Here is a 26,425-nt window from a genome sequence, read left to right on the forward strand (position 1 = left end):
AGTCCGTATTTTTGCAAGAAAATAACATTACCTTAAAAGAGGATTAGGATTAAAGTATTCACAAATGATTTCTATTTGAAGAGTTTTTGGATCCGCTTGATTATATTTTCGGAAAAACAATTTGGATAGCGAAACCCATTCATATTTCGGAAAATGGGTCATTTGTCCAAATATTTTTAAAACATGGTTCAAATGGACGAGTAAAGATTAGTATGGGTGAAATGGACAAAAAAAAAGAAAAAAGAAGAATGAAACTTGATTCATCCTGGCTTAAACTTAAAAAAGAGGGAGGATGAAACTGAATGCATCCTGATATAAATTAAAAATAAGAAAAAACATTTGAAAATTGGTAGGATGAAACTGGTTACATCCTGTCTATTTTTACATTTTTCTCCATTTAAATTTTACATGTCCATTTCACCCAGAAAATGTTGATTTTGATCTTTTTAACTAATTTTGTGTTCACATTCTGGGATAAGACTACAGGCACAGTTAAAATATTCGAAAAGATTCAATCTTAAAAAACCCGCGCATTTTATAACATTATCTCAATCATTTAAAATTGCAATATCCAATTGTTGTGGTGGATTGTAAAAAGTTTATCCCTGTGGTTTCCGTGTGAGCGGATCCCGCCCCTATTTAAAATTGCATGGACCATGTTAGTGAAAAAGTTATATATAGCCAAGTTACGACGAGGTAGCTGGGTTGATAAATTGTGATGAGTGGACGAAATGGTGCCCTTTTCAAATGGGAGAATTTAAAGAGTTTACTTTTCTAAGTCGACCAAAATTTGATTACCATGCGACAAATACATATACATCACAACAAGCCTAAAGATTTCCACTAGATCTTATTTAAAGGATATAGTGTCTGACTTTTTGGAATAATGGCATTTCAGTTCAGGTAAGAACAGTGTTACAAACAATTACCAACCCACCAAAAATGAAGGACAAACTGCATGCATCATGTCCTTTTATTCTGACTAGATTCCTACTTAACATTTGAGTCAGGGTATCCAGCTCATCCTTTTAGACTGAACAGTGGAATCGAGCTCGACTGAAGTGTACTTTACTATGTTTCAGATTTTAGTCCACCAATGTGATTGAGAATGACCCACTACAAAATTGGTGGCTTTTAGGGCCGGTCATTTTTTCCAAAACCGTCCCTAGAAAGGATTATTTGGGACGTTCATGGGCTGACCGTCCCTATTGATCACGGAATAATTAATTTAAGGCTATTTTTGGCCGTTCATAAAAGAAAGTATGACCAAAAAATATTAGTGACGGTAGAATAGAGGACGGATTGAAAACCGTCACAAATACCTCTTGGAACGGTTTTTGGGCCTTTTGGGACGCTTCTTAGCCGTTCCAAGAGGCCTTCTATTTTGTAGTGACCCATTCAAATTGCAGGGGCATAAAGAACTTGTAGTGTATATATAGAGAGGGGGAGCAGGAGGAAAAGATCAAGCGATAGAGATGAAGTTTGAGAAAGAGTTGAGGTCACAGATGGTGCCAGAATGGCAAGGAGCTTACATGAATTACACATCTCTCAAATCCATACTTGAAGAATTTAAACTTTTTAAGCTCAATAATCCACACCTTCATTCTCACCGTCAACATCATCATAGCGGTGGAATTGCTGGAGTGTACAAGGCATTCAGTGGTTTACTAGTTTCTAGCACCACAAGCTCATCTAAAGTCGCCACTTCTACTTCTAACTTATTTGGTGGTAGTGCTGCTACTACTACCACGACACACCGTCATCATCATCACCGTCAAGATGAGCCAGCCATTTTGGTGCTCCGACAAAATATATATGATCATGACTTAGAACATGGAGGATCTCATGAGGACGTTAATTGTGAAATTTATGAGACAAAACTGTTGAAGCCGGAAGGAGGAGGAGAATATGAATTAGCATTCTTCAAAAGACTTGATGAGGAATTCAACGAAGTTAATAACTTTTACAAAGGCAAAGTTGATAAGGTTATGAATGAAGCTGCTGTGTTGACTAAACAAATGGATGCTTTGGTTGCTTTTAGGGTTAAAGTTGAGCATCCTGATCAAGGAACGTTTGAACAACTTAGTAAGGAGATTGCTAAATCTGCTTCTAAGTTCTCCTTCCTTTCACCAGCCCCCAGTATCACCCAAACTGGTACGTAATTCTAATTCTATTTATCCTGCGATAAAACCCACTTTTCCATTCTGTGAATTTTCTTGTATATGTTTGTAGAGTCTATGTCAACTTACCCCCGCGTGCTTCGAGAAATCTTTCCTAAAAAAAGAGTGATTAGTTACCTCTAGATATGCATGGAAAATATGAAAGAATAGTTTTTTCATCTTTTGGTAACAAACAAATGTGCAGAAATGGCGCATATGGATGCAATTGAGGAACTCAATGAACGAAGCAACCGTGGAAACCGTTCAGAAGAAAGTAAACTAAGCGACACCGTAGTAGACTTTGAGGATGATGATCGGTCTAATAAACACGAAATTGGTGTAAATGAAGAAGATGCCGCAGCTATAAGCAAAATTCTGAACAGTGTTACAATCAATGATAAACTGGGAACTCTGCGTTCGACTATTGAAGGATTAATACTCAACAAGAACAGAAATAATGAAGGATTGGTCTTCAGCAGACAGAATTTAAAGAAAGTTGAAGAACAACTCAAGTCTGCTTTTGTCAATTTCCATCAAAAACTTCAACTTCTGAAAAGCTATAGTTATCTGAACCTCTTAGCATTTTCTAAGATCATGAAAAAGTATGACAATGTATGTATTTTTTCCCCAAATTATTCAAGCAAAAAAAGAATATCTTCCGGTAGGGTTTGAATTATTTGGGATTGACTTGATGATTCTCTTGCAGATAACTTCACAACAAGCGTCAAAAATATACTTGAACATGGTTGATAACTCCTACATCGGCAGCTCTGACGATGTAAGCTTTCTATCGTACATATCCATAACGAATCTCTTAACATTAGCACTTGAATTATATTAGACTCATCAAGGGTTTTGCCTTTTGGTGAACATAAATCACAGATTACTAAGCTCATGGATAGAGTAGAGTCTTCATTCATCAAATACTTCTCTAAGTCAAACCGTGGTAAGGGCATGCACATCTTGAGATCAAAAAAGAAGAAAGAAAGCCATAGAACAACATTTTCATCAGGTAAAATGGTTTAGAAGATCGATCCATTCACGGAATCTGAGTTTAGTTTTAATCTTATTAATTTGCTTTATAACTTGTATTTCAGGTTTCTTTTTCGGTAGTGCAATAGCACTTATAATGTACGTTATCTTGGTCATAACCAACGGCAATGTCTTTAAGAAAGAGGGCTTTATTCGGTACATGGAAACCATGTTTCCCCTTTGGAGGTAAGTCATATCTAACACCCAAAGTAACCTCGTCAAAATGGGTATCTAGTTAGATTATATAGTAGGAAGTACCGGAAAGGAATGCTTGCATTTGCCAACTCATAATGTTTGAATTTCGCTTGCAGTCTGTTCGGATTTCTAGTCCTACATATGCTCCTGTATTCAGCGAACATATACTTCTGGAAACGCTACCGAGTCAATTATCCATTTATATTTGGTTTCAAACAAGGAACGGAGTTGGGATACAGGGAAGTCTTTCTACTAAGTACGATTCTAGCTACAGTTTCACTTGCGGGTGTACTTGCCAACCTAGACCTGGAAATAGATATAACAACCAGAAAATACAAAGCCCATAAGGAACTACTTCCTCCTGCATTACTACTTGTGAGAAACTATATCACTTAACCATCAATTCATATATTTATTTGAATCCATCTTTTATACCGACACCCTTTATATTAACTAATGCTAATTGATTAATTGTGTGCATGCAGGTTGTTTTACTCACAACAATTTGTCCATTCGACATTGTATTTCGCTCTAGTCGTATCTTTCTATTAAGAACCTTGGTCCATTGCATTTCTGCTCCTTTCTACAAGGTAAAGAATGAAAAGAACTTTCATAATAAAATATCAGTATTAGAGAAAACGAACATTAGCAATTAAGATTAATGGTCATACTCTTATTGTTTTCTCCACCGAATAGGTCAGTCTATCGGATTTTATGTTAGCAGATCAGCTAAGTAGTCAGGGCCAATCCCTTAGAAACGTTGCGTTCTACATCTGCTACTATGCTTCGGGTGACTACAAAAAGAGGGAAACTAGCTGCAGAACTAACAACAACATTTACAATGCATTCTATATCATGTTGGGTGCTTTTCCGTTTTGGTTACGCGCATTACAGGTTTGTGCTTTTTTTCTCCTTGATTGGTTCGGGTCTTAATTTGAGGTTTCGCATGACTCTGTGAAAGAAAAGCAAAAACTAAACCCATATATATCCTTCTGACATTTGGGATTTGTTGGTGTAGTGTTTTAGAAGATTCTTTGAAGAGAAAGACCAAACACAAGGATATAACGGGTTCAAATACTTGAGTATTGTCCTGGCGATTCTTATGACAACAGCTTACAGCAAGCATAACTCGACAGGATTGTTGGTAATGGCCTGGATCTGCTCAACTGGTGCAACCATCGTGGCTATATATTGGGATCTTGTTTTGGACTGGGGACTATTAAGGAGAAACTCTAAGAATCCTTGGTTGAGAGACAAGCTTCTCGTATCACATAAAAGTGTCTACTTTGCAGCCATGGTAATTCAGAATTCTCCAGCGAAATAAAATCTTCGATATAATGGAACTTTAGTTACAAATTAACAATATTAGTTCTAGTGATAAATATGAGATGAATGTAAATTTCTTTCATTTGGCTGCAGGTAACAAATGTGTTTCTGAGATTTGCCTGGCTACAGACAGTGTTGAACATTCAACTACCTTTCTTAGATAGGGAAGGTATGGTTACTGTCGTTGCATGCCTAGAGATCATTCGTCGTGGTGTATGGAATTTCTTCAGGTATTATTATTTAGTGTTCCCTAAGTCATGTCACTGGCTACACACTGTCAATGCCAACTATATTTTTTCTAGCTTTTATGTTCTGCATTGCATTTACAGCCAATGGGTTCAAAGTTTTCAACTATATTTCTTAATGAATTCTTATTTTGCTATTTGCTATGGTTTTGATGATTATTAGGATAGAAAATGAACACGTAAACAATGTTGGCAAATTTCGTGCATTCACAAAAGTGCCTCTTCCTTTCAACTATGATGAGGATCAAGAAGATAAAGATGAGTAGCGCCAATCCTAGATGTGCATGGCAAATTCGAGTGGAATAATAGCATTACGCATCAATATAATAAGTTCGAGAGAGAGACCTTATTAATTAGTGTGGACATTATGGATGGAAAGGAACCAAAGAGTTTCTTCAAACAAGTTCTTCTTGAAGGAGGAGGGATTGGCAACACAGGTGAAAGCTCCAATTATTTCAAGGATACAAGTTTTCAGCAAAGAAATTCGATCTCCATTTTGTTCTTGGGTATTCAGCTGGGATATATACAATTTCTTATTTGGGATCCTCGTTAAAGATCCTAGTTTTTCTTTTTCCTTTTTAATTTTTGATGCTAGCTGGTTTCTCCTGCGTGTTCCATGTAATTCTCTTCGGTCTCCGGTAATAAAATTATCATTATCCAAACAAAACCGAAACTCTATAAATTAATGACTTTGGTGGAGATTTCAACACTGTTCTTTCTTGTGACGAGAAAAAGAATTGTTCAAAAACTACAAAAAGTATGCAGAATTTTTCAAGTTTCATTGCACAGCATGAGTTAATTGACCTACCACTCAAAGGTGCCAAATTCACTTGGTCTAATAGTCCAATCCAATCCCATCATGTGTAGGCTTGACAGATTCTTGCTCTCACCTTCTTTTGAAATCAAATTCCATCTTGCCTCTCAGCTTGCTAAACCAAGACCAACTTCAGATCATTATCCAAACAAAACTGAAACTGTATAAATTAAAGACTTTGGTGGAGATTTCAACACTGTTCTTTTTTTTTGATGAGAAAAAGAATTGTTCAAAAACTACAAAAAGTAAGAATTTTTCAAGTTTCATTGCACAACATGAGTTAATTGATCTACCACTCAAAAGTGCCAAATTCACTTGGTCCAATAATCAATCCAATCCCATCATGTGTAGGCTTGACAGATTCTTGCTCTCACCTTCTTTTGAACTCAAATTCCATCTTGCCTCTCAGCTTGCTAAACCAAGACCAACTTCAGATCATTATCCAAACAAAACTGAAACTGTATAAATTAATGACTTTGGTTGAGATTTCAACATTGTTCTTTCTTGTGATGAGAAAAAGAATTGTTCAAAAACTACAAAAAGTAGGCAGATTTTTTCAAGTTTCATTGCACAACATGAGTTCACTACACCAAATCTAGGTTTTTCTAACAATGAATTTCCTAACTAATTTTATTTTGGTAACTCAAATGATTCATTATAATTCTAATAACCCTTATAAAGGGTTAGCAAATTAAGTAATAGTTACCATAATTGAGAATTATCTAATAAAAACTAAATAACTATTCAAAGTATGAGATTATTAGTTATACATACCTAACACATTTTACACTAAATCACTCTTACTAATATTCTTGCCCAAAATCCATGTATACCAAAATCCACCCCATCTTTATAACTCTTTGTCATTTTTATTAGTAACACAATTTTACATAGCTAACACAATGGTTTATTTTTGAATTTAGAAAACGTAAAAATACAATTTTAAGATTTTATAAATTTTTTGTTTGGAACCAATTTAAGTTATAGAACCTTAGAATAACTTATATCTCGGAACCAAATGATACGGGAACGGAAACCTAACTTAAAGCTATTTCCCAACTCATTTTCCAAAACCACACCGACACAACCAAAATCCATTATGCTCTGAAGCTAGAGATATCAACTGAGCTCATCGATGGTCGATTTCGGTCTCCCAAAACCTTCATCGACAGTCAATTGAAGGAAATAGAGTACTGAATCTCAATAAATCTTACCTAATTTTGCTAGAAAACTTGCTCTGAGTGACCTAAAAATTGTAACATTGAAGGAAATAAATCTTATTGCTCTAATTGAAGGAAATAGCTCTAAACTTGCTCTGTTTTCGGTCTCCCAAAGCAGTACAGGTTGGTTACTTTTGTATTTTCTACCTTTTTTTTTTTTTTTTTTTTTTTTTTGCTTTAAGACAGTGATAGCAATCTGGGTTTGTAGTATTAGTTCTCAGATTTCATTCTATATGAATTAGGTGGAGTCTGAATTATTGTAACATTGAGTTTATAAATTAGATTCACATTAATTAACCTAAACACATGATATTTCCCAAAATATGTTTGCTTTCAGTAACCGATTGATTGAAAATTCATAGGTTAACCGAGCCGGTGTTAGGAGGTAAAGTAATCTTTGAGGTGAATTTGATCTGGTTCTAATTTAATCTAAATAGACTACCACCTCAAATTTATTTTTGCTGCATATTGATGGTAGATGAAATTTGAATACCATGTTTTTGTTCCTAAAAAGATGAAATCTAGTTATGTGCAGCTGATTGCGTAATTCAAGTGCATCTGTATTTTTTGGGTGAGGCTTGAAAGAAGAGTTTTGACTTGAATTTACAATTTTATCTGTAGAGTAGTAGTTAATTAACAAGACCTTGTTACGGTACATACAGTATGTCAGGAATTGAACCTATGAATTGAGTTTGTAAGTTGCGAACTCCTTCATACACTGAAAGACTTATAATAGTTATGAAGGGTTAGCCTAACCTGTATGCAAATTGGCATTCTTGAGAATGATAATGTTATGTTTTTCTGATCTGAGTTTGAGCGTTGAATCCCAAATAATAAAGCTTTAATCTTTTCTGTAAAAAGAGGATGATGAACCAAAAAAAAAGTAATGATTGAATCAGAAGTGAGTGATTTTTTATGGGATTTTGTTGTTTCTCCTTCCTTGTTCTATACATTTTTATGGGATTTTCTGGTTGACACCTGACTTCCCTTTAAAAACAGAAGAGCTCTAGCCATTACTTGACATCAAAATTAATAGAACACTACTGTTGAAATTTGATTATAGGAACTTTTTAGTTGACACTGAATTAAAATATTCATATTAATTTGATCAAAATGATGGAACATTACTGTTGACTTGAGATTGATTACAAGAACTTTTTAGTTGACACTGAACGGAAATATCCATATTAACTTGATCAAAATGATGGAACCCGTGCAAGTTTAATTTCCTTACATATAAGCTTAATTGTCATTATCTCTTAATCAACTATAATAGCATAATGGACTCACACCGCTGTTTCCTTTTGTTCTCTTTGCCCCCAGTTTTGATTTTTGTTCAAGTTAAGCAAAAACTTTATTCTTTCGTCATGGTTGTTATGTGGTGGTCGGCCACGCTTAAACCTGTATGCTTGAGCTTTGTCTCTAATATCTTTATTTATCCATAGTGTGTCATGTACCGTATTGTCAATCTTTGGAACCATAAGATGGATCTTTATTTTTTCCTACAGGCACTTGAGGAGGTGGTCATACGAGTACTATCCTCACTGTTCTGTATTAAGGACTCTCGAGATTAGGGTTTAACTGGCGCTTGGGTTGGTAAGCCTTATCACTCCTTAGTGTCTTTTCGATGCCATCACACTTTCTCGTAATTCTCTGCTATTTGAACTCGTCTTAGGATGATATTATTACGTTGTGCTGCACCAAATTGAACGTTTGGGATCAACTAGTTAGTGAATCAGCTCCGTGCTTATTGATGCATGAAATTTGATAGACCTTGAATGGTATTCTGATTTAACTATTTCACTTCATCTTTAGGAAGTCAGAAATTTGCTTCCATTGGTATTCGGGTATCGCAGTGGATAACTTGCCATGGTCCAGTACTAAAATGTATCCACAGACCATCGGCACATAGATGAGGCACTAAATAATTCATGAATTCTTATATTCTTACTTACTTCTCTTGATGTTTATCGTCATGCTTTGTGCACCACATTACAGTTCTTACTGTGATGCATCACTAAATTCCTCTATACGCCATGAATTCGGTGTAGCGTCATGGAGCATACCCTTGCTATTACTATATGTATTTCAATATCTAGCCTATTGGTTTTGAGTTCAAACGACGACCTCTACAAGGTAGTATTCCGATTCTTGGTCATTCTAGCAACTTATTTTAGATAATGGTGTGTGCAAGGGATATGTCGATGTCGTTTCGTTTAAGGATTATAAGATTGGGATAACTAGTGAAGTTGTTTAAATGTTTTCCAGTTGATTTGAAAGACATCTAAGGTAATTTTGACACAATATTTCTCTCTTGGCAGGTCAGGTTACTATAAGTAAAAGGGGTTACGTGCAAGGACCTTGCAGGGCCTATTTTAATATGATTGTGGTTATTAGCTTATTCAGTTAAATGAGAAAACTGAAAAGTAGGTTAGCTTACAAAAAGTAGGTTAGCTTATTCATATCTGGGCTTACTTGTGGGAAGGTATGTATTTCATATTTAATCACTTAACTTTACATTGAGTGATCATGTCAAAGATACTTCTTAACACACTCAACAAGCAATTAACAAGCAGAAGCCATGAAATAGACTACAATTGCTATATGCCTATATGTCATATCGTGTCAGACATGAGAAATATGGAAACATAGACAACAATTGTTTCTTATGCCATTATCTTCCCGTTCAATAGCTTTTAGGCAGTTTAAATTTTGATTAACAGGTTGACGACGTTAGTGGGAATCTCACTATGATTGTCGACGAGATATATTCTCCTCATTAAGTGGTTGCTTCTCAGGTGAGTTTACTTTATAAGATTTATTGCTTTATGAAGACAGGCTAAACTCCTTAATAGAATTGTTCATCTAGGAGTCTTGGCTTAGTCAGGTACTCAAGTTACTGTAATGATCCCAAAGAACTGAGTTTTCGCCTCAACAGCGCAATGTGTCTGTTATTCAGCTGCTTGGTTCTGATAATGTAAAAATTCACCTCATCAACCCAATGTGTCAGTCATTCAGCTGCTTTGTTTAGAATCCAAATTGTGTGCCCCCTTGTTGCGCAACAGTTCTGTTTTATTTGCAAACCTGTTTTCTTACTTATTCATCTGGAGATGATAATGTGTGACTGAGATTCATATGGGTGGTGTCTCAGAGTTCCGGGAGAAGTGTACAAGTCTTGGAGAACTATTTGATTCTGAACCAGATGCGCAAAAACGACATGCGAAGTACAAGGTTTGGCTGAACAGAAATTGTATCCTACTTCAGAAGCACCTGTTATTAGGGCTGCACAACGGGTAGGGTGGGTAGGATATGGCCTATACCCGCCACCCTACCCGTTTACTGGCGGTTAAGAAAATCTTTACCCGCCACCCTACCCGCCAAATAATGGATAGGGTAGGATACGGTTAAAAAACTGGCGGGTAGGGTAGGGTTGGCGGGTATGAGTAGGGTATGTGCACCCCTAGGTAGGGTGGGTAGGATATGGGCTATACCCGCCACCCTACCCGTTTACTGGCGGTTAAGAAAATCTTTACCCGCCACCCTACCCGCCAAATAGTGAATAGGGTAGGATACGGTTAAAAAACTGGCGGGTAGGGTAGGATTGACGGGTATGGGTAGGGTATGTGCACCCCTACCTGTTATGTACCTGGCCAAGGTCGAACTTACCACTACACCTTCGGCTAGATAGTTTTGAGTTTTGTTTGTTGAAACAACTATAACCAGTTTATACATTCAAACAGAGTTCAATAAATAAATTTTGTGTAAAGGTAACCCCATGTTTGATTTTGGTTAAATAGATAGCCAAGGGCTTTAAGTCTATTTTAATTTGTTTTCACTATATCATAATATCAATACTACCATCCCTTGCTTTGATTTCACAATTGTTAATCTTTTTGTTTAAGTTATTGGTTGTCAGTTGTTCTTTTTGTTGCTCTCACATGATTTTCGATTGTTAATCTTTTTGTTTTAGTTATTGTTTGTCAATTTTAATGTGTTGGTTAAAATTTTTGTCAGTTCTGACAGATTTGCAGCATTCTAGTTAAATTTCAGTTTTGAACAACTGACAGAAATATCGGTTAACCGTAATCGAGCATAACTAAACCAAAGCGAATAAGCTGATGGTTAACACTGGTTTCAAATCACAAAAAACGAGTAACTCTGGTTTGTATTGTTACCGAACGAAATATCCAAAGTTTATACAAAAATAGGATTCGAGTCTCAGTCACTGATAAGTGACTCCAGATCTTCCGATTTTATGCACTTACTTTCATTTCCTCAATCTTGTTTTACAAATGGATTCCCGGATAGAAATTAGATTGACCTTATATTATCTGAAACCAACTAGTTGGCCTAGACAAGTCAATCTCAATATGAGAACGTCCTTTCACTTGTTTTGTTATATAACGGAATATTCGAAGTTTATAATAACATCAGATTCGAGTCTCAGAAACTGATTAACGACTCGAATATGCATATCGGGTTTGCATAGCATAAAAGGCTAATTCACGAACAAATGATTTAGGTATGCATACTTGGTATCTGAAATCTTGTTATCTGAAACCTACTATTTGGATTGAAAACTGATTATAGTGACTAGATATTTACCGATTTTGTGTGGAGTGTGGACCAAAATATGCCTTGACTGATCTCTGATTAACAAAATTTGATTCTTGTCTCATAAATCGATTAATGATTCGAAATTACTGATTTTGTTTACTAACCTCTGTTTCCTCAATCCCGTTTTTATTATAGACTCCCTATGAGAAATTAGATTGACCTTGTTATCCAAAAGCTAATATTTAGTCTAGACATGGAAAACTCAATTTGACATGTGTTTGTATGCCTTGAACCATATTTGAAGCTAGAAATGACACATTATTAGCTCCACCTTTGCGAATTTCTATGATATATCCTGCTAAAAAATCGGCCTATTTGATCCATAATTTACTTATCAATTTATATATGTGCAACTCATGTCGAAATCTTGAAGTCAGAACCCTCCAAGAGCTTCTTGGTTCATAGTTTGTATGGCGTTATACCACATTTGGAGTTCGAATCGATACTAAGCTTCATATTTATCAATTTCGATGATGTATCATGCTCAGTTTGAAGTCAGAACCCTCTCAGAGCTTTTTAGTTCATAGCTAGTTTGTATGGGGTTATACCACATTTGAAGTTCGAATCGGCACTAAGCTTCATATTTATCGATTTCAATGATGTATCCTGCTAAGTTTAAAGTCAGAACCCTCCCAAAGATTCTTGGTTCAGAGTTTGTATGGTGTTATACCACATTTGAAGTTCGAATCGGCATTAAGCTTCATATTTATGGATTTCAATGATGTATCCTGCCAAGTTTGGAGTCAAAACCCTCCCGGAGCTTCATGGTTCAGAGTTTGTATGCCGTTATACCATATTTGATGTTCGAATTGACACTGAACTTCATATTTATCGATTTCAATGATGTATCCTGCTAAGTTTGAAGTCAGAACCCTCTCGAAGCTTTTTGGTTCACAGTTTGTATGCCGTTATACCGCATTTGAAGTTCAAATCAACACTGAGCTTCATATTTATCGATTTCAATGATGTATCATGCTAAGTTTGAAGTCAGATCCCACCCGAAGCTTCTAAGTTCATAATTTGTATGTCGTTATACCACATTTGAAGTTCGAATCAACACTGATCTTCATATTTATCGATTTCGATGATGTATCATGCTAAGTTTGAAGTTAGAACCCTCCCGGAGCTTCTTGGCTCATAGTTTGTATGTTGTTATACCACATTTGAAGTTCGAATCAACACTGAGCTTCATATTTATCGATTTTGATGATGTATCCAGCTAAGTTTGAAGTCAGAACCATCCTGAATTTCGTGGTCCATATCTAGTAATCTTATAACCTGAGTTTACTAGTGTGAAACTAAAGATACTTCATGACCTGTATGACTTGTAAAAATTACTTCATGACCTATGCGACTAGTCGAAATTCAAACCGGAAGCACAAAGAGAAAGCACAAAAACACAAAGAGAAATCACAAAGAAACACACCAATTATCGAATTCATTTTTCATTTCCCCATTCACTCTTATACATTTTTTGGATTTTTTTATATCAGAATGTCGATAACAATGTCCTAAATTTATTAATATTTTTTTTGGATTTTTTTTCATGTCGAAGGTTGATAATTAAACCGAAAACATGAGTTCGTATTAACACAAAGAGAAAGCACAAAAAAAAACACACTTGCCTTGATCCGTATGAAACTCTTAACTTAAATCTATACCGTCCAAATATTTTCATAATCCGTATGACCCCATCCTACCACATCTTATCCGTTCAAATTCTTTTAGATAAAACGAATTTTTTTTCTCTCACTTATCTTCATTCATTCACTTTTCTCTCGTCTCTCATCTTCCCCTCCCTCAGAAAAAAAAACCCTAACTCAAGTTGCACCTCCCTCAGGGGAAAAAACCCTCACTCAAGATTTGTTTAACCAGTGATTTAACAAAGGAATCAGTTTCATTATGAAGCAAATCAGAAGTCCTACATCTGAAGAAACGAAACCAAATCTCAAATTCAGAGAAGAAAGAAACGAAGCCATGACGGCTACATAACTCAGAGAAATCGAGAAGATGAAGATTAATCTGCTACTGTGGGTCTGGTGATTTTGAGATGCAAGAGACGAAGAAAAGACGATGGAAATTGTTAGAGAGACTAATCTTTCTGTTGATGAAGAAATCAGATCGAGATGAAATTGGTTCGACTGAATTGCAAGAGCTGAAAGAACACAACCAAATTCTTCACTGATTTGAACCTTAACTTGGTCGTTATCATCTTCGCTGAAAATCTGGGTAACTTCCCATACGACCAACACACTAAAACCCCCATAAATCTGTTGCCTTCGCTGTTGTATCTCTCAGACAAACCCATTTCAGATCTGGGTTTAGAAATCCCCAAATTGATTGGAATCTCAACCTGGCTCAAACACCCATCAATTCCATCAAGCAAACTCATTATCAGATCCACCTTCAGCTGCCTTGGTAATATATCGTGTTACTTTGAGTTTATTTTTTGTTATTGAATTGGATTGATTATGGACTTTTGGATATTGATTATTTGTTTGTTGCAGGTGAGGGTTCATTTGATGAGCCTGAATCTGGAGTTACTCTGATCAATTTGGTGCATACTGAAGTTCCCGAGGAAGACATGATTGCTCTGGTTTATTCTTGTGAACTTAGCTATATCATCAGCAACTCTGATGCTGGCTCTAGGTACAAAACATCTCTTAACATATTAGGGTAGAAGAAACGATACTTGCATTCATATACAAGTCTAAAATTGTCCCTTTTATTACCACTAAACCTTGTCGTCAGTAGCTGCATGTACAACTGCTAGTTTATGAACAACCTTCACTTCAACTATTGTGTCCATTCCACCCCCTTGAAGGGTTTTAAACAATTCTAATTGCTCTGCTTGTAGTTTAGGTTGTCCTCAGTTCATTCTTACGTTGTTTCTGTTCTACCCGATTTGTAGTTTCTTTACCCGTGTCACTAGTTCTGAACAATTTGGGTGTTGGTTACGCAGATTTTGCCAGGAAACGAGCTAAACAAAGACTTGTGCAACCAAAACATCTGATGAGAAGTGAGTATTTCTTCGTTCTGTATGCACTTGATAGGCTTGTGCTCTAGTTTTCTCAACCATATGCCTTAATATCGGTAGTTCTTGTGTATAATCGTGACAACTTAAATACAACTTTTTGTTTGATGTTAACTTTTTTGGTGTTTCCCTCCAGGTACTTAAAAGGTAACTGATAGAAGATGGTGAAACATTGAAGGTATACAACAATACTCTCTCTGACTTTAGATCTTAATGTTTTTGGGATTCTTCTCTACTATGATCATGTTGATGTATATTTGTCAAAGAGAATTTGAGTGAATTAAAGTTGAACGTATTTATTTTGTCTCTGTGCAGATGATTTTTGAAGGGGTTTATGCCTTGCACCCAGATATTGGTAAATCACACTTCTGGATAGCAGCAGCAATACCTGCCAACAACAATTTAGTTCTAGATGTTGAAAGTCCTAATTGCAGCAGAAATCCAGGTCTTGTTGGTGTTTGAGAGAATATATTGCAAATGAATGGGTAACTTTGGCCCGTCTCCTGGAGTTTATGGAGTTTGAGCAGAAATGAAAACTTGACTAACTACTTTTTTGGAGTGGAAACATATCTTGCTTTTATTTTGAGGATCAGACACTTTTTTGTGTTGTGAAAGCTTCTTGAGTCGCTACTTTCTCATATGAAATCTGTAATTTGTGGAATTTTGCACAACTATTTTTTATGTAACTGACTGTGCTCCTTGTATATAGTGATCATGATTTACTAATATATAATGATATATTTCCAGTGTTCATTCCTTTTACCCTTATGATTTCAATGGATGAATTGTTGATTAAAGAGTAGTTTTATGGGTATTGGTAACTATCAGGCCCGGCGACCGGAAACTTTCAGTTACGGGACCGGAAATGGTCAGGTCCGGCAATCAGAAAAGTGCCGGTTGTTACATATCAGACTGACACATGTGATTTGTTTAGTGGTCATTTTAATAGTAGAAAGAGTTAACAATGTTTATAACATAATGTTTACATTACAAAGTAAATATGAAGTGTAAAATGTCAATAGTTAGGATAAATATTGTAATGAAATGAAGGTGTTGGCCTATTTAGTTTCCCTAATGGATTAAAAGAGTTAGGCACAATTCTCACACATTATATAACTGCATTCCAGTAACTCTTTATTTTAGTTAGGAAAATTAGCTTGTATTTTTTTGTAATGCTTTTTTGCCATGAGCAAATCCTTGATTTGGTGTAGTGGTTAATAGATCTACCACTCAAAGGAATTTGAAATCCTTTGGTTTTTGGAAAATGGTCCTCTTCAAATGCTGGAACATTGGTGGAACTCTTTTTGTTTTGTAGTTACACCTAATGGGACTTTTTGGATAAAGTTAAAGGAACTGAAAGAGCTTCTCAAAGTGTGGAATAAAACTAAATAACATCTTGTCTGACATTTAGGTAATTAATTGATAGTACATCTGAAGACGTAAGTCTAACTGAAGAACAACTTACATATAAGATAAACCTAAAGGCTGAGTTTGAAAAAGTTAATCTAATGGAGGAAACTGCTTGGAGAATTAAAATCGAAACATAAATAGATTAAGAAGAGAGATAGGAATACGACTTATTTTATGAGGATTGCTGCTGCCAAAAGGAGGTACAAAAGGATTAGACAATTATATATAAATGGTGTCTTGGTTTCTGATAAATCAATTTTGCAGGATCATATAAATGCTTTCTATCATTCTTTATTTTTAGAAGAAATGATTATAAGACCTGAACTAGAAGGCATTCAGTTTGATCAAATCAACAATGAAGAGGTTGCAATTCTAGAACATATAATTAATGAAGATGAAGTTTTTTCAGATATAGAGGAATTATGTCATGATAAAGCACCAGGACTAGACGGATATCCCATAACGTTCTTCTAAAATGTTGGAATTTCTTGAAGCAAGATTTAATTAATGTAGTGCATGAATTTTGTTCAAGTGGGAGTATTGATACAACACACAATTCAACTTTTATCGTTTGGTTCCTAAAAGAGATTGTATTGAAACACTGAAGGACTGCATACCAATTTGTCTTCTCACTAGTGTTTATAAAATTGTTTCAAAAGTTCTTGCTTTTAGATTGTGTTTTGTGATGGATAAAATCATATCTCCTATTCAGTATGCTTATATCCAAGGAAGGCAAATCATAGATGGCACTTTAATTGCCAATAAGATGGTAGATTCTAGACTCAGCTCAGGTCATTCTGGTTTAATTTGCAAGATTGGTTTGGAAAAGGCATTTGACAGGGTAAATTGAGCCTTCGTAGTAAACATGTTGAAGAATATGGGTTCTGGTCAAAAATGGTGCAAGTGGATGAGGTTTTGTTAGTCTACTGCTTGCTTTTCGGTTATTATTAATGACTCTTCTTTTGGTCACTTCAACAGCTCAAGAGGAGTAAGGAAGGGAGACCCTTTGTCCGCTTTGTTATTCAATATTTCAATGAAAGGATTTTCTAGATACAAAGCAGTAGCAATAGGTCAGTTCAGTGGCTTTTCAAATGTGCACAATGGAATTGTGATTAATCATCTACATTATGCGGATGACACAATTTTCTTTCTCAACAACTCAAAAGATGAACTTCATATTATGTTTTCTTCCTTGAAGTTTTTTGAACTGGTTGCAGTTTAAAGATAAATACAGCAAACAAAAAAGACTCATACCAAGTGGTGATTGTCCTGACTTACATTCTTGGGCTGAAGAGCTTGGATGCATCACTGAGAAGTTGCCTTTTATTTATTTGTGTTTGCCACTGGGAGATAAAGCAAATTCAAAAGCCATTTGAGATGTAATACTTGCTAAAGTTGATGTCAGACTTTCTCAGTGGAATTAGATTTCAGTTTCTAAGGGAGGTATACTTACAATGTTAAAAACTAGTCTTTCCGCACTTCCTCTTTATTACTTTTTTTTAAAGTTCCAGCATATGTGATTAATCAACTAGAAAATAAAATGAGAAATTTATTATGGGGAAGTCCAAATACATCTCATTTGATCAACTGGAATTTGGTAATGGATGAGAAAAATAGAGGAGGTCGACTGAGAGTCTTAAATCTCAAACAAATAAACATTGCTCTTTTAGAAAAATGGGTTTGGGAATTTGGAGTAGAGAAAGAACAACTTTGGTATAAGATTATTTATGAAAAACAAGGTGCTATGTCTTTTCATTGGTTGCCCGGTAAAGTTTTTAATTCAATTGGGATATCTTGTTGGAAAATCATTGTGGAAACAAGTTTTTTGGTTAATACTTATTTTACAATCACTATACATTAAGGTATTAAAGTGGCCTTCTTGTTTCATAAGTAGAATGGTTCTTATTCTCTTAAATTATCTTTCCCTAATCTTTTTAGATTAGCAAAGGATAAATTTTCATCTGTCATGTTTCTTATGGATAATGGTAACTGGGACTTTGATTCCAAAAGAAGATTATTAGATGAAGAGGTGAACCAGTTTGCGTTATTAGTTCTCAGAATTGGTTCTTCACCACCACCTGTAAATAACCTGCGTGATAAAAGAAAATGGAGCTTAGGCAATAATGGAGTTTTTCCTGTCAAGACTCTTTACTCTAAGCTTATCAAATTCGATGGTGTAAGTGATTTTTCTTATAAGTTTGTATGGAACTCGATCATTCCTCCTAAAGTATGTTTTTTTGTTTGGTGCATTATACATGGCAAGCTCAACATTAAAGACCCGCTGCTTCGAAAAGGAATGTCTTAGGATCAAAAATGCGTCATGTGTGGAGATGTTGTAGAAACATCTCATTTGTTGCTTCACTGTAGGGTGACTTATAAGTTGTGGTTAAACCTAATACCCACTGGATGGTGTTGGATTATACCAAACTCTTTTTTTGACTTGGTTCAGGATTGGCAGCAGCTGAATCAAAGTAGTAATATAGTGTATTGGAATTTGATACTAGAAACTGCAGTGTGGGTTATTTGGGGAGAAGGGAATGCTCTAACTTTTGATAGTTCACACACTTTCAAAACATATATTGATCTAATTGTAGAAGACAAATCTCTGATTATTGCTTGGGCTTCAGTTTTTGGCCATTTCATTGTCTCTGCAGGTGATAATTGGGAATTTGGGATGCCATTTTTCATAGTAGTTTCATGTTCTCCGCTACTGTTTCCTGCAGTTTTCATTTAGTTTGTTGTTTTTTTTCTGCTACTTTTTGTAGCTTTTTTTTTTTTTTGTAAATTCTCTCATCTAACATATTCTTTGTCCTTCTGATCAAATATTTTTTTATTAATTTAACGATATTATTGATTCAACCCAAAAAAAGGTTTAGTAAAAAGATTATTGTTAAATAATTTGAGTATTAATTAATGGAGTTTAGAAAATAGAGTCAAAATTGTCACGGTCTGAGTTGACCATGTGATTTTTTCACTCATAGGGTTTTCGCGTCATATTGTTCCAATCCATCCATGGATGGAGAGGATTTTGATCTCTATAATCCAACCTCTCCTTCTCATGACCATATTTTTTCGACGGGTTCAATTATAGGGTTTCCCTCATTCTAAAAATCAGGAAATGAAACAAATCCAAAACTAGGGTTTGGAGTAGATTGGTTCAATCCAAAGATTTAATGGATCGGAAGAAGACGGCAACTGTACAATCCAAAGATTTTGAAGAAGCAGTTAAGGATTTTCCTAGTCTTATTCCACTATGGATTGATGGGGTGCATATCTTGGATTTACCTGTAGAATACCAATCGAAACCTACTAAATGCATGAAATATTCATATTTTGAACATAAACCTAACTCTTGCTAGACTAATGTGCGGAAAAAGATGCCTCATTTGACATTCAAGAAAATCCAGCAACAAAATCCAAAGCCAGTGACGACGGAAATTGGCAATGTTGTATCCAATATCGATGGGGATGAGACAAATGCAGTAAAAGAAATGAATGGCGAGCACGCTACTGCTATGAATGAAAAAAATACAGAGTTGGATGGACACAATTTGAAGGGAAATGAAAATGGAGATGGAAGTAGAGAATATGGGAGAGATGAAACTAGGATTGAGATTCCTATCTCTAGCATGGTGCAAGCCCATACGGAAAAGCAACTAGCTAATCTAAGAAATTTAGAGACAAATTATCAAACCTAAGAAAAACATTGGACATATGCTAAAAGGCGAAAGATCTTAGGTAGACAGGGTGTTAAACCAAAGCAAGAAGCAAACTGTTATCTTAACCCATTTGATATCTTATATCAAGAAGGAGAATCTACTAGTTTGATAATGTGAAATTCTGGAAACGGGGAAGAAGACTGTGATAGTGAACCAATGGATGAAGTAGAGAATAATGTGACAATGGAGACTTGTGAATAGTCAAATGAAGAATCTAAATTTGAAACTGACAAAGAGAACGAAAGGTCTTCAAGTGATGAAGAAGGAACTGGAAAATTGAAAACTCCTAAGGATATATCTATTAAACAAACTATGCCAAAAAAACAACAGGTGGAGAATCTTTTGAAGGTAAGTGCATTACTTGGAGTCTAGAGGAGTAAAAAAGATGAACTAAAAACATCTTTAGTGAAATTGCTGAAAAACATAGGAGCGACAAAACAACGGCTGATAGAGAACTTGTGAAGTTAAGTTGGAAAAGAGAGCAGCAAAATAAGAACCTAGGCAGGGGTAATAGAACTTCTGCTAAAAAGAAGAAATATGTGCAAGGTGTGTTACTCACTCTCTGTTGTTTGTCAGTGTTTTTACGTGTGTGTGTGTGTTATTTATTTTTCTTTTTTTTTTTTATATGTACTGTGAGGCATTTTTTCTTGGGGTATTTTGTGATCCCTTGCTTTTGTTTAGGACTTTCTGTACCTTCTATTTTTTTCATTTATAATAAAATTTTAACCTTTATCCGTCCAAAAAAGAAGAAGAAGGAGTTTAAGCTGTAATACACAGTTATACAGGAATTATAGGCTTCCAACTTCTCTAAGAGCAAGTTTTATGGTGGAATCCAGCCTATTCCAAGTGTGGAAAAATTGTGGAATGTCAAGTCTAGTGTCTTCCAAGTTGTTTTTTTCACAGTTTTTCCGAGCCACGTTCCATGATTTCGTGGGATGCTCTGTGGAATCCACGAAAACACTAATCAGATTAGCGTAAAACGCTATTCATAATAGCGTACTAGAAGACGAAAAATGCAAACCAGAATAACACCCAAAGTTAATCTTAATAGCGTAAAACGCTATTCTTATCAGCGTTTTTCTGACGCTATTCTTATTAGCGTAAAACGCTATTTTGATTACTATTTCTAAGATTCCACCACCACACTTGACCTTTCATGGACTACTCCAAATGCTGAGGTGGCGTGGAAGATGGAAGATGGGATCCTTCCACCACGAGACTTGTTCCAAGGTACATGTCGTGCCTTGACATTAGGCTAAGTCCTATGGTCTTTTAATCTAGCAGCTAGATTAGCAATCCATGTCAGGTAGGGCAACCTCCTAAGTCCTATGGTATTTCTAATCTAGCCATTTTTCTATCTATATCTTTTTCCTCTCTCTCTCCAATCACATCACTTTCTCTCTCCATCAAATTCTTCCACGTATGTTTTCTTTCCAACTTTTCCCCTCTCTCCATCACGTCTCTCTTACAACACATAAAAAATATCCAGCGCTGAACCATTCAGCTGCAAAGTCACTTTTTCAGCGTTGAATGATTCAGCGTTTCAATCTCGCTGCTAGTTGAACTGCGAGTCCTTGCTTGGAGAGAGAAGTAGCAAGCACTAGTGTTAACTTTTAGACAACACTTTTTTTTTGAATTGCAACACTTTTTGGCCAATCTAGCAGCTCAATCAAGCACATAGGATTGGACTAGGGATTGGAAATAAGGGTGTCAATGGAAGAATATCCGTCGGATATTTGGAAATCCGTATCCGATAGGTTAAGCACTATCAGATATTCGATATCTGATAACATCCTATAGGATATCAAAATCAGATATCGATTCCGATAGTCTAAGATTTCGGATATCGAATATTTATCCGGTAATATCCGGTTCCGATAATTTATTTTAAAAACACTATAAAACATGCTCATAATTTAAATTTAAGTTCAATTTCTCAAACATTTCATATCGGATATCAGATATTTTTTTCTCACTCTTCTACTCGACTCTAATATGGTTAGAATAAATCACAAATATGTCCTTGTTCTATCGGATATTAACAATTTAGATGGAGCCTAATCCGATTCCGATGTATTATGAAAAAATATCCGATCCGATATTCGATAATACACATAAAATTTTATAGGATATCCAATACTCGGAAAAGGATTCCAGATATGGGAGACAGGCCTGATTGGAAACATGAATGATACCACGAGTTACAAGTGAGTCGTGGATACTACAAAAACAGCACGACCCTGCATTATCCATCTCTTCTTCTCTTGATAGATTGATTGCTTGTCTTCATCTCAAACCAACTCTAACATTCTGCAACTTTCTAGACCATTCTCCTTTTTCTTTAACAACGACAATAAGCGCCATGGATTCTCACTCTACTCAACACATTCTTCAATGGCTGCTTCTCTATTCCTCATCTCTCCTTCTTCTTCTCAATTGTCTCCCAAGAAAAACAACACTACTTTTTCTTTCTCTAAAAAACATCTACGGAAGTCATTTTCTCTCTTCTCCAAGCCGATTTCGAGAAAACCTCTCAAATTCTCTGCCAAAGATCAAGAGGCGGCGTATGATGAACCCTCTTCTTCATCATCATCCTCTGTTGAAACAATTTCCGAGAGACCCAATACAGAGGAGCCCGCAGAAAAGATTGAGTCTTTCGTACAAGTGACTGAAACCCAAAATGATGATTTTGATGAAGAGACAAGTAAACAACAGGAATCGGATTGGAAAACTGATGAGGATTTTAAGAAATTTATGGGTAATCCTTCAATTGAAGCTGCTATAAAGCTTGAAAAGAAGAGAGCTGAAAGAAAACTCAAGGAGTTAAATACTGAAACAAACAGCAGTAACCCAGTTGTTGGATTTTTTAATAGAGCTGCAATTGAAAGTTTGAAAAGAGAAAAAGAAAGATTGGAGAAAGTTGAAGAAGCTTTTAAGGCTCTTGATCTTAACAAGGTGAGTAAGCATTTTCATTAGTTTGGGGTTGCCCTCAAAGTGTTTGAATATTTTTCCAAGTAAAACAAAATGAGTATTTTTCATTTTGTTACAGTTAAAGAGCTGTTTTGGGTTCGATACATTCTTTGCAACTGATGTTCGGAGGTTTGGAGACGGTGGGATTTTTATCGGTAACTTGAGGAAACCAATTGAAGAAGTCATGCCCAAATTGGAGAAAAAGCTATCTGAAGCAGCTGGCAAAGAAGTTGTATTATGGTTCATGGAGGAAAAATCAAATGACATAAAAAAGCAGGTAACTGCATTTGCTTGGTTGTAATTGTGGGTTTAAGTTGAGATCGAAAGAATTTAATTTTCATTTCAGTACGAGTTTGTGTTTTGCTGCACAACATAATGAGAATTAAGTAATCTTCTCAGGTTTGTATGGTACAACCAAAAGCAGAAATAGACCTTCAGTTTGAATCCACAAAGTTAAGTACGCCTTGGGGTTATGTCAGTGCAATACTATTATGTGTCACAACTTTCGGGACAATAGCTTTGATGAGTGGGTTTTTCCTTAAACCTGATGCTACTTTTGATGACTATATATCCGATGTTGTGCCTCTCTTTGGTGGGTTCCTTACCATCTTGGGAGTTTCTGAGGTATGTTCTCGTATTTTCCATTTCAGGATTTCTTCCACTGTAGGCCAAATTTAGGCATATTTTCTGTATACGATGGCTGTGTTATGTCTTATGAGCATTTCCTTTATGAGTTGCAGATTTGCACAAGGATTACTGCAGCTAGGTATGGTGTTAAACTGAGCCCGTCATTTCTTGTTCCCTCGAATTGGACTGGATGTTAGGGTGATAAATAACTATGAGTCACTCCTCCCTAATAAGAAGGCTCTTTTTGATATTCCTGTGGCGCGGACAGCTAGTGCATATTTGACTTCATTAGCCCTCACACTCATTGCTTTTGTCAGTGATGGCAGCTTCAATGGTGGTGAAAATGCTTTGTAAGTAATACCAAGTCCCCTTCCTTGGTTATGATCCTCAAGTACATGACTGTCATGGTGACTAGTATCAATCTGGAAGTCTTTTAAATCCAATACTAAATACTGGTTTAAGAAAATTATTTCTTTTAAATATGAAGCGAATGAGCATTACGAAGAGAGTGGGCCAAGTTATGATTTGAAATATTCAGAGTTTCTAACTCCTACGGTTATTTGTTCCAGATGATCATCCTGTGTTTTCTTTAACACTTGATTTTCTGTTTGCAGGTTCATAAGGCCCCAATTCTTTTATAACAACCCATTGCTTTCTTTCATTCAATACGTGATAGGACCTTACTCAGATGATCTAGGAAATGTATTGCCTAATGCAGTTGAAGGGGTGGGTGTGCCTGTTGATCCCCTTGCTTTTGCTGGGCTATTAGGTGAGTCACCACAACCTTCAAATTTTAATATCACTCACTAAACTATGTATGAAATGGTGAACAACTGCTATATTTTGGTCATCCCAAGCTCTCAAAATTTCAAGTAGATTTTTTGTGTGCCAGTGTTGTTAGTCAAATGGGCTCGTGTATCACGTATTAAACATTTTACAAGTGGTTGATCTGATGAGGCTGAAAATGAGCACTTTGTGCAGGAATGGTAGTGACTTCTTTGAACCTTTTACCATGTGGAAGACTTGAAGGAGGTCGGATTGCTCAAGCTCTTTTTGGAAGGAACGTTGCGACACTACTATCTATTGGCACTTCATTACTGTTAGGAATTGGTGGTCTAAGTGGCAGTGTCCTCTGCTTGGCATGGGGTTTATTTGCGACATTCTTCAGAGGTGGAGAAGAATTACCTGCTAGGGACGAGATTACTCCTCCGGGAGATGACAGATATAATTGGGGTTTTGTTTTGGCAGTAATCTGCTTCCTCACACTTTTCCCAAATGGTGGAGGTACATTCTCAAGCTCATTTCTTAGTCAGCCATTCTTCAGGGGAGATCTGTAAATGGGGTATATATACCCTCTCATTCATCCCATGTAAGTTTTATCGAATTTTACGCTGTAAAATATACTTTCATTCATCCCATGTAAGCTTTATCGAATTTTACACTGTAAAGATTATATTGAAAAATTTCATGAAAGTTCTTGAAAACCAATGCCCTTGTAGAAAATAACATTTGATATAAAGCCAAGATTTTGAATCAACAACCAAACCAATTTAGAAACTACAACTAACCCATTAAGAATAAAAATGAAATTAACAAATTACACAAGCATTAGGATTTTCTTCAACACTCTGGTAATATGTAGTCATATGAGGATTGTAGTGTCTATAAGCATAAGCAAGATCAACTATTTGATTGGTAGCCTCTTTCTTCGGTTCTTCCTTCTTCTTCTCTGCTTCTTTAGCTGGCCCAACTGAAACTATTGATGTATGACAATGTCTTCTTAGTTTGCTCACAATTAGGGTTACATCAACATCTCCAATTACTGTTAATTTCTTGTCTTTCATGTCTATCGATAATGAATCAACTCCTGAAAGTCCAGAAACTGATTTCATGGCTTTCTGTTTGCATCTGTCGTCGTGTAAATCCAGGGAAACTATAATCTTCTGCATCGTTCCTCTGAAAATTAGTTTAGTAGTAGTTATGAATATTTAGAGAACCAATTGAGTGTGAGTGAATTGTAAAGAGAGAAAAGAAACAAGAGAGTAAGAGAAGAAGGAGAGAATTGTAGGGAGGAAGATGAAGGTTGGATTGATGGATGGATGCCAAATGAGAGTTTATATACAGCCTTGTAAAGTGAAATGATTTTAAGGTTTTCAAGTGTTTCGAAGAAGGAACATTCGTATATCAATTATTTAAGTGGACAGCGATGCAGGAGACTCATTCAAGACGAGTCTCTGACTTGGACTATCATTTTTCATTTTTCTTTTTGTTGACTTCAATCACGTCATCTCTATACTTGACCTCACCACCATACATATAGTCTCTGCTGACCGACCCTGAATTGTGAGAGGATAATTTGTCTTTAATTGCAATAATTCTTGGTCAACTGTGGATATTATTCCAAGTGGACTAATCTAGCATCAGGCAATACTGTATATGAACTTTCAAGTAATCTTGTCAACCATTTACCTGCTGAAAAATTCAAGAGATACACACGAAAACAAAAAGGTAACAGCAAAATTTTGAAGCTGCGCCTGTTGAAACGTAAGCCATTTCAAGAATATTCAGTTTAGTTCAGGGTGTTCCTGTTGAAATGTGATGCCATTTCTAGAATATTCACATAAGTTAACCGCGTAACACAGAAATTGTTGTAGAATCTAGACCCTAATGGCTAATTATGACAGGTCTGGCAAGTGGCGTGCGTTACAGAGTTGCAGGTCAAGTCAGTGTCCGACAATGATTGCGCGATACTGCATAGATTGTCAAGTGCTAAGAATGGCATAACCCTGCAGGGCAGGTGAAGCGCACAGGTAGCGCTACATTGTAAAGACATTTGGCTAAGTAAAGAAGCTTATTGGCCGATACAATGAAGCTTCATTGAGGGAAAGGCAAGAAAAAACAAAAGTTGCAAGATGCAACATGCGATGTTGTTATTAACCGTGGAATTGAGTTGGTCCAAACTCAAGGATGATGCAAAAAGGTAGAATAAGCCAAGAGTTGGTCTATGACATTAGTTCAAAGATGGCCAAAGCCTGGACAGTGCAAACAAGCTAATAA

At 35.8% G+C, this 26,425-nt stretch overlaps 2 protein-coding genes and 1 pseudogene across 2 annotated transcripts; 2 read left to right on the top strand and 1 right to left on the bottom strand.

The window, feature by feature from the left end:
- Positions 1–1,475: 1,475 nt before the first annotated feature.
- On the top strand, positions 1,476–5,578 carry LOC113304118 (phosphate transporter PHO1 homolog 5-like). Its single transcript, XM_026553184.1, has 12 exons — positions 1,476–1,731; positions 1,780–2,154; positions 2,365–2,771; positions 2,866–2,937; positions 3,042–3,171; positions 3,335–3,377; positions 3,503–3,761; positions 3,872–3,976; positions 4,083–4,280; positions 4,405–4,683; positions 4,806–4,942; positions 5,121–5,578. Exons 1-12 carry the CDS (start codon positions 1,476–1,478, stop codon positions 5,221–5,223), a joined length of 2,364 nt encoding a protein of 787 aa, XP_026408969.1. The 3' UTR covers positions 5,224–5,578.
- Positions 5,579–22,052: 16,474 nt separating this feature from the next.
- LOC113304196 lies at positions 22,053–24,856 on the top strand (annotated as a pseudogene).
- LOC113304198 (heavy metal-associated isoprenylated plant protein 39-like) lies at positions 24,770–25,388 on the bottom strand. The gene has a single exon (XM_026553257.1). The coding sequence runs from the start codon at positions 25,315–25,317 to the stop codon at positions 24,958–24,960; it is 360 nt and encodes a 119-aa protein (XP_026409042.1). The 5' UTR covers positions 25,318–25,388; the 3' UTR covers positions 24,770–24,957.
- Positions 25,389–26,425: the final 1,037 nt, after the last annotated feature.

Source organism: Papaver somniferum, chromosome 8 (assembly GCF_003573695.1).
Source record: "Papaver somniferum cultivar HN1 chromosome 8, ASM357369v1, whole genome shotgun sequence".
Lineage (NCBI taxonomy): Eukaryota > Viridiplantae > Streptophyta > Magnoliopsida > Ranunculales > Papaveraceae > Papaver > Papaver somniferum.

Excerpts from the sequence above, each read along its gene's own strand:
- LOC113304118 (XM_026553184.1), top strand. The coding sequence starts at position 1,476 with ATGAAGTTTGAGAAAGAGTTGAGGTCACAGATGGTGCCAGAATGGCAA. Across the intron at positions 1,732-1,779 it reads TTCTAACTTATTTGGTGGTA|ATGAGCCAGCCATTTTGGTG; the intron begins GTGCTGCTACTA and ends ATCACCGTCAAG. Across the intron at positions 3,378-3,502 it reads ACCATGTTTCCCCTTTGGAG|TCTGTTCGGATTTCTAGTCC; the intron begins GTAAGTCATATC and ends TTTCGCTTGCAG.
- LOC113304198 (XM_026553257.1), bottom strand. The coding sequence starts at position 25,317 with ATGCAGAAGATTATAGTTTCCCTGGATTTACACGACGACAGATGCAAA.